Source organism: Diabrotica virgifera, chromosome 3 (assembly GCF_917563875.1).
Source record: "Diabrotica virgifera virgifera chromosome 3, PGI_DIABVI_V3a".
NCBI classification, from domain to species: Eukaryota; Metazoa; Arthropoda; class Insecta; order Coleoptera; family Chrysomelidae; genus Diabrotica; species Diabrotica virgifera.
The window spans coordinates 79,053,797-79,066,236 of NC_065445.1; the positions used below are offsets into that span (position 1 = coordinate 79,053,797).

The 12,440-nt window shown below is 30.6% G+C and overlaps 1 protein-coding gene across 1 annotated transcript in view; it reads right to left on the reverse strand.

The window, feature by feature from the left end:
• Nucleotides 1-525: 525 nt before the first annotated feature.
• LOC126882523 (gastrula zinc finger protein XlCGF58.1-like) overlaps nucleotides 526-12,440 on the reverse strand; it is a 31,608-nt gene continuing 19,693 nt past the window's right edge. Inside the window, exon 3 of the mRNA XM_050647490.1 lies at nucleotides 526-1,804. Coding sequence (XP_050503447.1) covers nucleotides 1,565-1,804 — 240 coding nt within the window. The 3' untranslated portion in view covers nucleotides 526-1,564. The remainder of the gene's footprint in view (nucleotides 1,805-12,440) is intronic.

Below are 12,440 nucleotides of genomic sequence, written 5' to 3' on the forward strand. Positions count from 1 at the left end.
ATAAAACATATGTTAACAATTGTTTTTCTTCTAAAAATGAATTTTTGTTACAACAAGTAATTTTGGCTCTATCATATTAAGGATTTAATGATTCCCTTTTTAACGTTGATGTTGTGATATAGTCGGTTCGCTAAACTCAGACACAACTGGCTAGTGATTTTAGTAAGTAATTTTGCCAATTTGGTAAAATTGGCAAAAAAATAATTACCAAATAGTTAATAATTACTAAATAGTTAATAATTTTGCCAATTTTGGCAAAATTGGCCAAAAACAAAAAAATTACCTACTAAAATCACTAGCCAGTTGTGTCTAAGTTTAGCGAACCGACCATAATAAAATTATTTTTTTAAGTTAAATTGTGGCTTATTTCCTAATTAGAATAGTTAATTACAATACGTTTAATTTCCATAGTTGTTGGGTATTTGTTTCTTGGAAAATTCTAGGATTTTTATCAGCCCAATAACGGCAATTGTGATTCAAAATAGAAAAAAACGGGATAAAAAACAATAATTATTTATTATTTTTTTTAAGTATATAAAATTATTAGTACAAAATATAAAATATTAACCTAATATTAAATGTACAAAAAATATTTGATTAACAAAATATTAAAATGTAATTATTGTACATAGTTAAGTCTAAAGTTAAATAATAAATTACTTCTATTAATCAAAAGGAGAAGAAATTAATTTTTTGATCCTTAACAATGAAATAAAATGTAAAACAGTAGTGAACGAGGAAACCTTTTAAATCCTGTTTTGTCCTCGTGCACAAAACAGGAACATTTACAGGTACGTAAACAACAGTATAATAACAGTATAGCTACCTTCAATAAAAAAGAAACAAATGATTTGTGATATAACACAGAGTCGTACCTATTCATTCCATAAGGAATACTTATCAAGTAGGTTCATTTATTTGCACATTTTTCTGAGTTATGTTTGCTTTAATGGTTTAGTTCTCGTTTTTTAAAATAATTTTCCGAATTATTTTATATTCGGTCGAGCTCTGTCAATTGTTCTTAGACGTATGTAATACAAAACTTATATTATTTCTGATTTAGGTACAATGACGTTATAAATATTACAATTTTTTACTCCTACCTGTTTAATTACCTTTCACCATTTTTATAAAAAATATATACAACAAAAACTTCACTTTTAAGGGGGTCGGAACAAAATTTCGGCTCCAACTCTTTTAAATGTATTCATTTTTTTGAAATCATGAGAAAACTAATAAGCATTTTTGAAAAATTTAAACGCAGAATGAAAGATTATGTTATTACCGAGGGCCGAAAGTCCCTGAAAATTTCTATAATGTTTACCTTAATAAATTAAAGGGGTAAAAAACAGGAAAGTTAGTGTGATTTTTAATTTTAAATATCTTATTTAAAAGAAACTTTTTTACTCTAAGGGATTTGCGTCCCTCGGTAATAATGTAATCTTTCATTCCGCGTTTAAATTTTTCAAAAATATTTATAAGTTTTGCCAGGATTCCAAAAAGATGAATGCATTTAAAAAGCATTGGAGCCGAAATTTTGCGCCTACCCTCTTAAAGGACAAACTTAACCATCTAAGGGTTGTAAATAAATAGTAGGATCTACTTGATGTATTGCTTTGAGATGATCTTTAAGGCAGTGTTTTCGCTTGGCTTTGTATGGACAAAAGCTGCAGATAAACTTGGGCTCCTTTCCGCACTCGTATCTAACATGATTGTAGAGGGAAGTGGCGTATCTGTAGATTCTTGGACATTTTTTGCAACGGAATACATTTCCTAAAATTAAGCACAATTTTAGAATAATAAACTAATTAGGCACTATATTAGTATCAGTTTGGAAATATGGATCACTGGTAAAATAATATTTACAAATATACAAAATAAAACAATGAATATTCAAGGTTGGTACGCTTTATTCTCGTTTATTGTTAAATGTCGTTTTAATAAACTAGGTATACCCATAAAACTACCTTTTCATGACACATCAAGGTTTTAAGATACTTAAATATTACCATATTTAAATGCTATCTGAATTACAGCAATCTCTATTACCAAAGAACGGCAGTTCTCGCCAGTAGCGCACAATACCCCTACATGCGACACTATATTATAATATACACGAAATTTTCGATTTTCTAAATCTGACTGAATTGAAAATCGGACCAAATCCCATCTTAAAGTTTAGGAAAAGACTCGTCCATACATATGTCAACTCTCCATTTTGGTTCAAGGGTGAGGATTTTACGGCCCTTCCCATTTAGGGTCTGTTTTTCGTTCTCGTCCCCAAAACTACCAAAAATTTCAATAATACAAGTCCGGCCTTTGCGGCTTCTGATAGTACTCATCATTACCTTTCCAACGCATATCTAATTTCGAAAATCGGTTCTACCATTCAAAAGTTACCGAGCTGAGAAGTATGACTCATTTTTTTTTTAAAAGGGGTAAATGTTTGTGGATATGTATGTATGTATGTGGAAAAGTTACACCGATCTGAAATTTTTGAAGTTATACTTCTTTACCGGCGATAGAGGGTGAATTTTTATATGGTAAAACCTAGCGACCGGGCGCATGCGCATTATAACTTTGTTCTGATTGGATGTTCAAATGACATGTCAAAAATTATTCAATATGGCGGCTGTGGCACAGCTGTAGTTAGATTATTTATGGTTGTTGCGTTTTAAAATTTGTGTGAAAAGAAACAACAAACAAAAGTTAGTTAATAGTTATACTGCCTTTTTAAATAGTTTTCATATAGCTATATTTTTGGACTTTTGGACTATTTTGGACAAGCAAAACTCATTCTAATTTGGTAAGTAGTTTTTATTATAATCATATTGTAATTATACATTTGGATTAGGTTGAAATACATACATTTATTTTCTCAAGAATGCGGATTTTAGAGAGAAATCCCAAATTAGGTTCGATTTTTATTTTTAAATTATGATTTTTTGGCGTAGATTTATTTATCTAGTAGGTATGTAATGCTTTGATTTACATACTTAATTTGATTACCAACAAAAGTTCTACCAATATTCATCTAATATATGGTTTTCTTACTATTTTGTTATATTTTTATATTTTCTTCCACAAAATTTAAACTACATAATTTAATTTTCAAAACAACTGTCAAACTGTAAAACGTTCAGTTACCGTATTTTTCCACATAATAAATAATGTGGGATTGGACGAGTGAGTCTACGCTTCGATTACGAATCAAACCGCCACGAAATTCACGGGTTCAATTCCCGTTGCAAGTTTTATTTTTTTATTTTTTTATGCATGTTATGATTGTAAGTATATTTGTTATATATTTTTTTTTTCAGAAAATGCGTATTTAAAATTTTTGCCAACAATTATTATCGTTCAGAAATCATTTTTTCTTTGTGTGCATTTTATTCTTTTATTTTTTTAAATTTTTGGTATTGTCTTAAAAATCACATAATATGTAGTAGAAGTATAACTTCTTACGTGCGTACAAAGTACACACACATTCTTGTTTTCTGTGTTTCAAGAGGGAGTCAGGGCCGATTCAGAACCGGTGTAGTTCGTAACTTTTGACCACCCATAAGCCAGCTATAGGGCTTGGTAGATACAAAATGGCATATTTTTGGGCGTATATATCTTAGGTTCAAGGAGAGACAGAAAAACCGCAAATACACCAAATCAATAGCGTTGAGTTATGCTTTCAAATGGTGACTAAGCGGTTAGAATCAGACATACACACGGCTCATTATAGCCGAAAAACTAAAAAACCCAATTTTGAAAATGATGGTTTTTTGACAATTACTCAAATTTCAACCTACGAATTACGCCAATAACTGAGCGTTTGTAGGAGGACTCTAGACGCATCTAACGGTGTATATCTCATATCTGGGAAAATTTGAATTTTTAAGTTATAGGCTTCATAAGTATGATCAAATCGATTTCTTATGGGGAAACGGTTTTTCAAGTACAATAATTCCTGTAATACCTTCAGTTATCATACTTGACCTTGGATGCATCAGATACTACTTGTCAATACGTTTAAACTCATTCAGAAGTAATCAAGCTTCAAAAGTATAATCCATTTAACCATTATTGCTGAAATGGTTTATGTAGCTGTAATGGTTACGACTTACGACGCTAAGATTGATCGTGCAATCCGAGTTCATTTGCCGGCCATAATTATTAGGATGGCTGGGATATGAACTCGGATTGTCTTATCACAAGTCTGGTGTCGTAACTACTAGATCATTTGGGAGAGCGACCATTTATAACGCTTAACGTGTAATCGAGAAACATTACATTCAACTTCATACATTTAATTTATAAAAAACTTGAAAAACTCCTGATACAAGAATAAAAAACCGCTAAACGCCGTAAAAATGAGTGGCGCATACAATATTTCAGCTACAAAAGAGCTGATATGAGTATTACGTGGCGCGAAAATGTATTTTCATTTTGATGGAAAATAAAATTTTAGTTTTATTTTGCAATTTTTTTTCCATAATATTTGATAAATTTGAAATAAAACGCGCCAAAAAAGAGCCTCAAAATGCAAACTGCATCAAAGTTACTCTTTTGTAAATTTTTATTTTTACATTGTATTATATATATTTATATATTTATTATATATATATATATATATATATATATATATATATATATATATATATATATATATATATATATATATATATAATATATATATTTATTTTATTTTATTTTAAATTGGCGCGTTTTACTTCAAATTTAGCAAATATTATGGAAAAAATCTTTGAAAATAAAACTAGGTAGAATTTTATTTTCCATCAAAATGAAAATACATTTTCGCGCCACGTAATACTCATATCAGCTCTTTTGTAGCTGGAATATTGTATGCGCCACTCATTTTTACGGCGTTTAGCGGTTTTTTATTCTTGTTTTACTTATTCCAACAATTTTTGGATAGATCTGAACGAATATGGTATCAATATAAATGGAGAGAAGCTCAGTCATTTGAGATTCGCAGATGACATCGGCCTTAGTGCGATGCCACAATATGCATTTTGACCGGATGCGTTTCCACCGCATCCAGTCAAAACGCATAGTGTGACAGGTCGGTCCGGTTGCGTTGGAAACGGATGCGTTTTGAGACATCGTTACGCGCTTACAAACTGCATGAGACAATGCATAGTGTGACAGGTCGGTCCGGTTGCGTTGGAAACGGATGCGTTTCCACCGCATCCGGTCAAAACGCATAATGTGACATCGCACTTACAGTTGATCCTATGGATGATGTAGTACGTGTGAGCTCCCACGTCGGATAGGATTAGCCTGGGCAGTGTTTGGTAAATTAAACTATGTATTTAAATTTACCCGTATGCCTCAAAAGGAAAATCTTTGGCCAGTGTTTGTTACCTGTACTCACTTATGGAGCGTAAACATTAATACTCACACAAAAGGTAGAAGAAAGTGTTGGTAATGAGATTACTGACAATCATGCTAAAGAAGAAACAAATGCTTCGTTATTATTCCATATCCATTCTGCAGTGTACCAAAATGTCGCATAACCAAAAAGGTTATTACAACTCATTCGCTAAACACAAATTAGTATTCTTGGGGCTTTAAAAATCCAAATTCATAGTAATCAAGGATGTGATGACTGGTTATTTCTCACTCAGATATCATCTTTATAAAATAGCCTAGGTGTACAGGACAACATATTGGGTGAAACTGCAGGTAACTGTTAAAAAACGCTACAAGTACGTGAAAGAGGTCTTTTGAAAGCACGACAAGGTAACAAAAATATCATTCTTAAATGGAAAATAAGCCTAGTATTTTTTTGGAAGCCTAGATGCTCTTCCTAGTCGATTATCCGGTCCGGAAATCGTGCCATCTTGAACACTCAATCAATATTTCGCGATTTGTTTTTATATTTCCTATCTTTTACAATCATTTAGTGAAGCTCCGACTTCTTTTTTAATAGGTCCACATGTTGTTGGTGTTCTTACCTAGTCTTTTTCTCCTTGCATTGCTCCTTGCAATGTCAGCTTCTCCAGACTAGATCTACGCACCACATGACCAAAGGAAGCGATAATCGCAAACAATATTTTGGGGCCTTATTGTACCTTGCCGCTGTCTTAGGATTGACTCGTTGCGGTCCAGGGTATTCTCAACATTCTTTGTCAGTAAAATATTTCTAACGCGTCTTCGAAGGAAAAAGGGAGAAGACTGTTGTTTCTCCAAGCCTTAACTTTGTATGTATTGTTATGTTGTGACTTTTCTATATTTTGGTGAGCTTTGTCATTGCTCCTTAGGTCATTTCTCACCCTTGTTGCAAAATAGCATTAATTGCAAAAAAAACATAAAAAAAACAAGTATTTGCATTTTACGTTTTTCAACCATTTCTGCTACACTTAGAACCTTGATGTTTTACCCAGAAAAACTTTTTGAAATAATAAAACAATACTGTAAATCTCATTACGATCGGTTTAATAAATTTTGCAAAATAAATTTTGTAATCCAGCTTTGCAAAAAAAATTCATTTTTTCAAAATGTTGCAGGACTGAAAATAAAGCAGATAGCAAGTTGAATTTTTTTTACATATAGAAGAATACTGAACCTTTGATTTGCAATTTGCTAAATTAAAATCGGATAACTACAACGGCGTCAGGAATTTTTTTAAATAAACATTAATTTTTGGTGCTACGCGCAGGACAGCGGTGTTCGATTTACACAAGTTGATTTTAAACCAAAATTTCTTCCAATCTATATCTAATATGTTATTTTCTTACTCTATATTTTGTTGTATTTTAATATTTTAATTCCACAAAAATCTAACTAATTTGATTATTGTTTGTAAAATACTGTTTAAACAATTGCATATGTTTAAAAATAATAAACTTTTATTCTCTAAGTTAAAATATATGAACAATTAAAGTTTTTGCTAAAAAACTGTAAGTTCGAAGGACAGAGTATGTGTTTTTATTTTGCAATAAACAAATTTATTTATTTATATCAAAATATACTAAAAAATATAATTTATCAATCATTATCAAAGGTCATTGGAATGCCAAATCCGAGCAAACGTATCCGCTGTCCTGCGCGTAGCACCAAAAATTAATGTTTACATATTTAAAAAAATTCCCGACAACGTGATAGTTAACCGATTTTAATTTTGCAAATTGCAAATCAAAGGTACAGTGTTCCTCTATATGTAAAAAATTCAACTTGCTGTCACCTTTATTTTCAGACCTGCAACATTTTGAAAAAATGAATTTTTTTGCGAAAGCTGGATTGCAAAATTTATTTTGCAAAATCTATTGAACCGATCTTAATCAAATTTACAGTATTGTTTAACTATATCATAAAGTTTTTCAGGGTGAAATATGAAGGTCCTAAGTGTAGCATAAATGGTTGAAAAACGTAAAATGTGAATACTTGTTTTTTTATGGTTTTTTCACAATTATTGCTATTTTGCAACAAGAGAGACAATTTATAAATTTTTAACTAATGCTATATTGTAGAAAATTTAATTACGCAACCTTTATATCAATACAAATTTTTTCGGAAGTGAATACTTTTAAAGTTATAATCAAAAAACGAAGAAAAAAATCGAATTTTCCTTCAATTTTTGACATTTTGATTATTTAAACAATGTTCCAGACCTTTTTGAGTGGGAGGATAATTCAATTATTATTATATGAGTTAATTCCAATCAATTTCTGCAAAAAAATATGAGTCACCTCTCAACGTCCAAATGTACTAATATTTTTACAGATGCGCTCTGGTCTAAACTGACTCTCTTGAAATCAACTTGGAATTAACATCTAAAATATACAACAACTATTATTACAAAATTTGATAGCGAACCATGTTCCCCAATGAAACGCAATTTGGATAAGAGTTGTTTCATCTTCCTATGGACTTTCTTCCTCATCTAATATCCTTTCGCCCTCTCAGGTATCTTATCGGGATCCCGGTTCCTCCTTTACTCAGTTTTTCATACATTTCAATACATTTCCATTTTTGGCCATCATGTTTATTTATTTAACAGTTTTCCCTTTATTTCTTTTTAGTTCTTCGATTGTAATCTATCCATTTTTCTTCTGGACCTTTCCCTTCTCCTTTTACTTATAATTCCCAATTATAATATTTGCCTTTTAATTATTTAATTCTATTACTATTAGTCTAGGCGCCAGAGGGGTCACCGTGTCCTTTACAATTCTGATATAGAAACTCAACGGTTTCTTATGGATTTTTGGCTGCTGATTAGGAATTTCGAGGGGAGATTTCGATCAGAATGGTCAAAAAATTGTTATAAACAATTTAATTGTTTATAAGTCTCTGGCTCATAAACTAAAAGAGATAAAAAAATGTTTCAAATACCATTTGTTCCTTAATAAAAAACAAAGAAAAACCGTTTACCAAACTTTAATCCAACAATTAGAACTCAAGATATTGAAAAATTAGTGCACAATGCAAATTGCAAAATAAGTTTTTTCGAAGCTTTATCGATCGTAACTCGACTTCTACGCATGAAAATGAGCCTTAGAAGATCTCATTTTAAAACTTAATTAATAGCTTCCAAACAAAGTTTGTTAAATTACTATATCTTCATTTGTTTTAAAGTTATACCCGTTTGAGGTTATAATTTTTTTAAAAATTATACAATAATTTGTTTATAAGGGTTTCAAGCAAATTTGAGCTGTAAACACTTATACTTTAATTAACAATAATGATAGAAGAACTCAAATGGAACAATTTGAGCTTATAAAAATGTTCGTGAGTTTATTTTTGGCCAAGATATAGATATTTTAATGGTCGCTATGAGGCTAAAGATCGGCTCACAGTCAAGTATTTTTCGACACTTTATTGATCATAACTCGGCCTCCACGTGTGCAAATAACCTTTTCAATTTTAAAAGTCTCATTTTAAAGCGTAATTAATAGACTTCCAAACTAATTTTGTCAAATTACTTTATCTTCATTTGTTTTGAAGTTATACTCGTTTGAAGTTATAATTTTCTTAAAAAATTTGTACATTAATTTGTTTATAAGGGTTTTTAGTAAATATGAGCAATAAACATTTATACTTTAATTTACATTAATAATAGAAGAACTCAAAAGGAATAGTTTGAGCTTAGGAAAGTTTTCGTACGTGTATTTTTGGTCAAGGTATCGATAGAGATTTACGCTGTGAGCCGATCTTGCTCCTCATTACGAGCTATTAAAATATCGATATCTTGGTCAAAAATAAACTTACCAACATTTTCGTAAGCTCAAAATGTTCCTTTTAAGTTCTTCTATCATTATTTTTAATTAAAGTATAAATGTTTATAGCTCAAATTTGCTTGAAACCCTTATAAACAAATTAATGTACAATTTTTTTAAGAAAATTAAAACTTCAAACGGGAATAACTTTAAAACAAATAAAGATAAAGTAATTTAACTTTGTTTGGAAGCCTAATAATTAAGTTTTAAAATGAGACCTTCTAAGACTCATTTGCGTGCGTAGAAGTCGAGTTACGGTCGATAAAGCTTCGAAAAATACTTATTTTGCAATTTGCATTGTGCACTAGTTTTACAATATCTTGTGTTCTGATTGTTGGATTTAAGTTTAGTAAACGGTTTTCGTTTCTTATTAATGAACAAATTTTATTTGAAACATTTTTTTATCTCTTTTAGTTTATGAGCCAGAGCCTTATAAACAATTAAATTGTTTATAACAATTTTTTGACCATTCAGATCGAAATCCACCCTCTAAATTCGTAATCAGCAGCCAAAAATCCATAAGAAACCGTTGAGTTTGTCCATCAGAATTGAAAAGGACACGGCGACCTCTATTTGGCGCCTAGACTATATTTCCTAACCATGGCATTTGCTTCTGTCTAATTTACTCTAATAGGTTTCTGCTTTATCATTTGCCTGATATCTTCATTTCTTATCCAGTCCCATTTTGGTTTTCCCTACATTTTTCTCAAATGTTTCATTTCGATTGCGTTGATTTTTGATTAATTTTTTTTTCTGAATTATCCCATCTTAGCTGGTGTATGTTATTATTAACACTGTTATTCTATTGTGAAATTTTTTCTTGATTTCCATTTTTTACATCTTTGTGTCCTAGTATTATTGCATTAATTGTGTAGTATAATTGTGTAGACTTATTTTCTCTATTTGTTATTTCCGCGTTTATTTTGCCATCAACAGTCACAATTCTGCTCAGATATTCGTACGTTGTTATTTTTTCTATTGTTCCATTAACCTCCTTATTATTTTGATTTTCTTCTTGATTAACTATAATTGGTTTTATTTTATTTATATTCATCTTCATTTTCATTTTTAGTACTTGTTCCGCCCACGAACCAACCAGCTTTTGCATTTTATTTTTATTGTTCGCTTCTTCTTATTTTCTTCTTCAGCCTTAAGTAATTAAACTTTGGACATAGGCCTCCCCCAATTTAATTTCTTTATTTTTTATTTTGCGCCACTTGTTTCCAGTTGTGTCCTCCAATCTTCTTATTGTCATCAGCCCATATCATTTGTGGCCTTTCTCTGCTTCTCCGTCCTAACCATGGTGTCCATTGTTGTAGTTCGTGGTTCCTTCTTTTATTCTTCAGTCGGGCATTGTGTCCTGCGAAGCTCCATTTTAATTTGGCAGCTATTCTATTAATCGCTCTTTGTGCCTTTACTATTTTATGTGGCCTTGGTGTGTGTCCATGTCTGTGAACCATACGTAAGTATAGGGAGGATATACTGATCGCAAACTCTTATTTTCAAATATTCTATTTTTGTGTTTTTCAAGATCCAACTCAGTTTTTAGGCGAGCTGCAGGCACCCTCAAAATAACCAGGTACTGACCACGAAACGGTGAATGGCCAATTTTAGTCATACTGTATGTTTTTGATGGTGCTGAGAACGAAAATGAGGTTTATTTTGAATTTTATGTCGGGGAACATTGTCAAAATCGCAATTTTTGCCTAAAAATAAAAAAAAAATGAAATCACGTTTTTTTGCGTTTACCTAGCTACAACTCTGTTCCATTTTAATATTTTTTTCTGAAATTTTTACAGTATATAGCTCTAACATTTTTGAAGACAACGATACCTGTTTCGACCTTTCGGTCGTATTCTGATAAAGGTTATGAATTTTTTAAAGTAAATGGTGCAGATTTGCACATCGCAAAGTTTAATCGCAAAAGTTGAGTGACGAAATTTGAAATTTAGCTTTTTAATCACGATTATGTTAAAATATGGAGTACAAAGAAGTTTTCTGGAAAGTTTTAGATCAAAATGTTTTATAGAAAAAAAAATAGTGCCACTTTTAATATCGACATTAGAAATCCCTAAAATAACGCTTATTTTTCAAAATACTGACCATGGGTGGTGAATTGCTAATTTTGGTCTTACATTACGTTTTTGACGGTATTGAAAACGAAAATGAAATTTATTTTAAATTTTAGGTGGGGGAATATTGTCAAAATCGCAATTTTCCCCTAAAAATAAAAAAAAATGAAATCACGTTTTTTTGCGTTTATCTCGCTACAACTCTGTTCCATTTTAATATTTTTTTTCTGAAATTTTTACAGTATATAGCACTACAGAATATAACATTTCTGAAGTGAACGGTACCTGTTTCAAGCTTTCAGTCTTATTTTAATAAATGTTATGAATTTTTAAAAGTACAAAGTGCAGATTTGTGAATTACAAAGTTTAATCACAAAAGTTGGGTGACGAAATTTGAAATTTATCTTATTAACTACGTTTATAGTAAAACATTGAGTACAAAGAAGTCTGACAAGTTTTAGATACAAACGTTTTATAGAAAAAATATGGTGCAACTTTTAATATTGTTATGAATCACCTTAGCATAGGTGTAAGTAAGTTAGTAAGGACTAGTGATGGATCTAACAGTTAAGCATATTTGTCAATTTAATTTAGAAGTTTTGTCATTATTTTTGTCACGTTTTTGGGAGATTTAGTTTTAATAAACTTGTTAAAACACAGTAATAATTCACTTAATCTCTGAACCCATCTAGAATTACAACAATATAGACGTTATACATCCCCAAAATAACGCTTATTTTTTAGAGATACTGACCATGGGCAATGAATGACTAATTTTGGTATTACTTTATGTTTCGGATGGTGCTGAAAATGAAAATAAGGTTTCTTTTAAATTTTATGTGAGGTAACATTGTCAAAATCGCAATTTTAACCTAAAAATGAAAAAAAAATGAAATCACGTTTTTTTGCGTTTACCTAGCTACAACTCTGTTCCATTTTAATATTTTCTGAAATTTTTACAGTATATAGCTCTAACATTTCTGAAGACAACGAAACCTGTTTCAACCTTTCGGTCTTATTCTGATAAAGGTTATGAGTTTTTTAAAGTAAATGGGGCAGATCGGCAGATTTGCACATTGCAAAGTTTAATCGGAAAAGTTGAGTGACGAAATTTGAAATTTAGCCTTTTAATCACGAT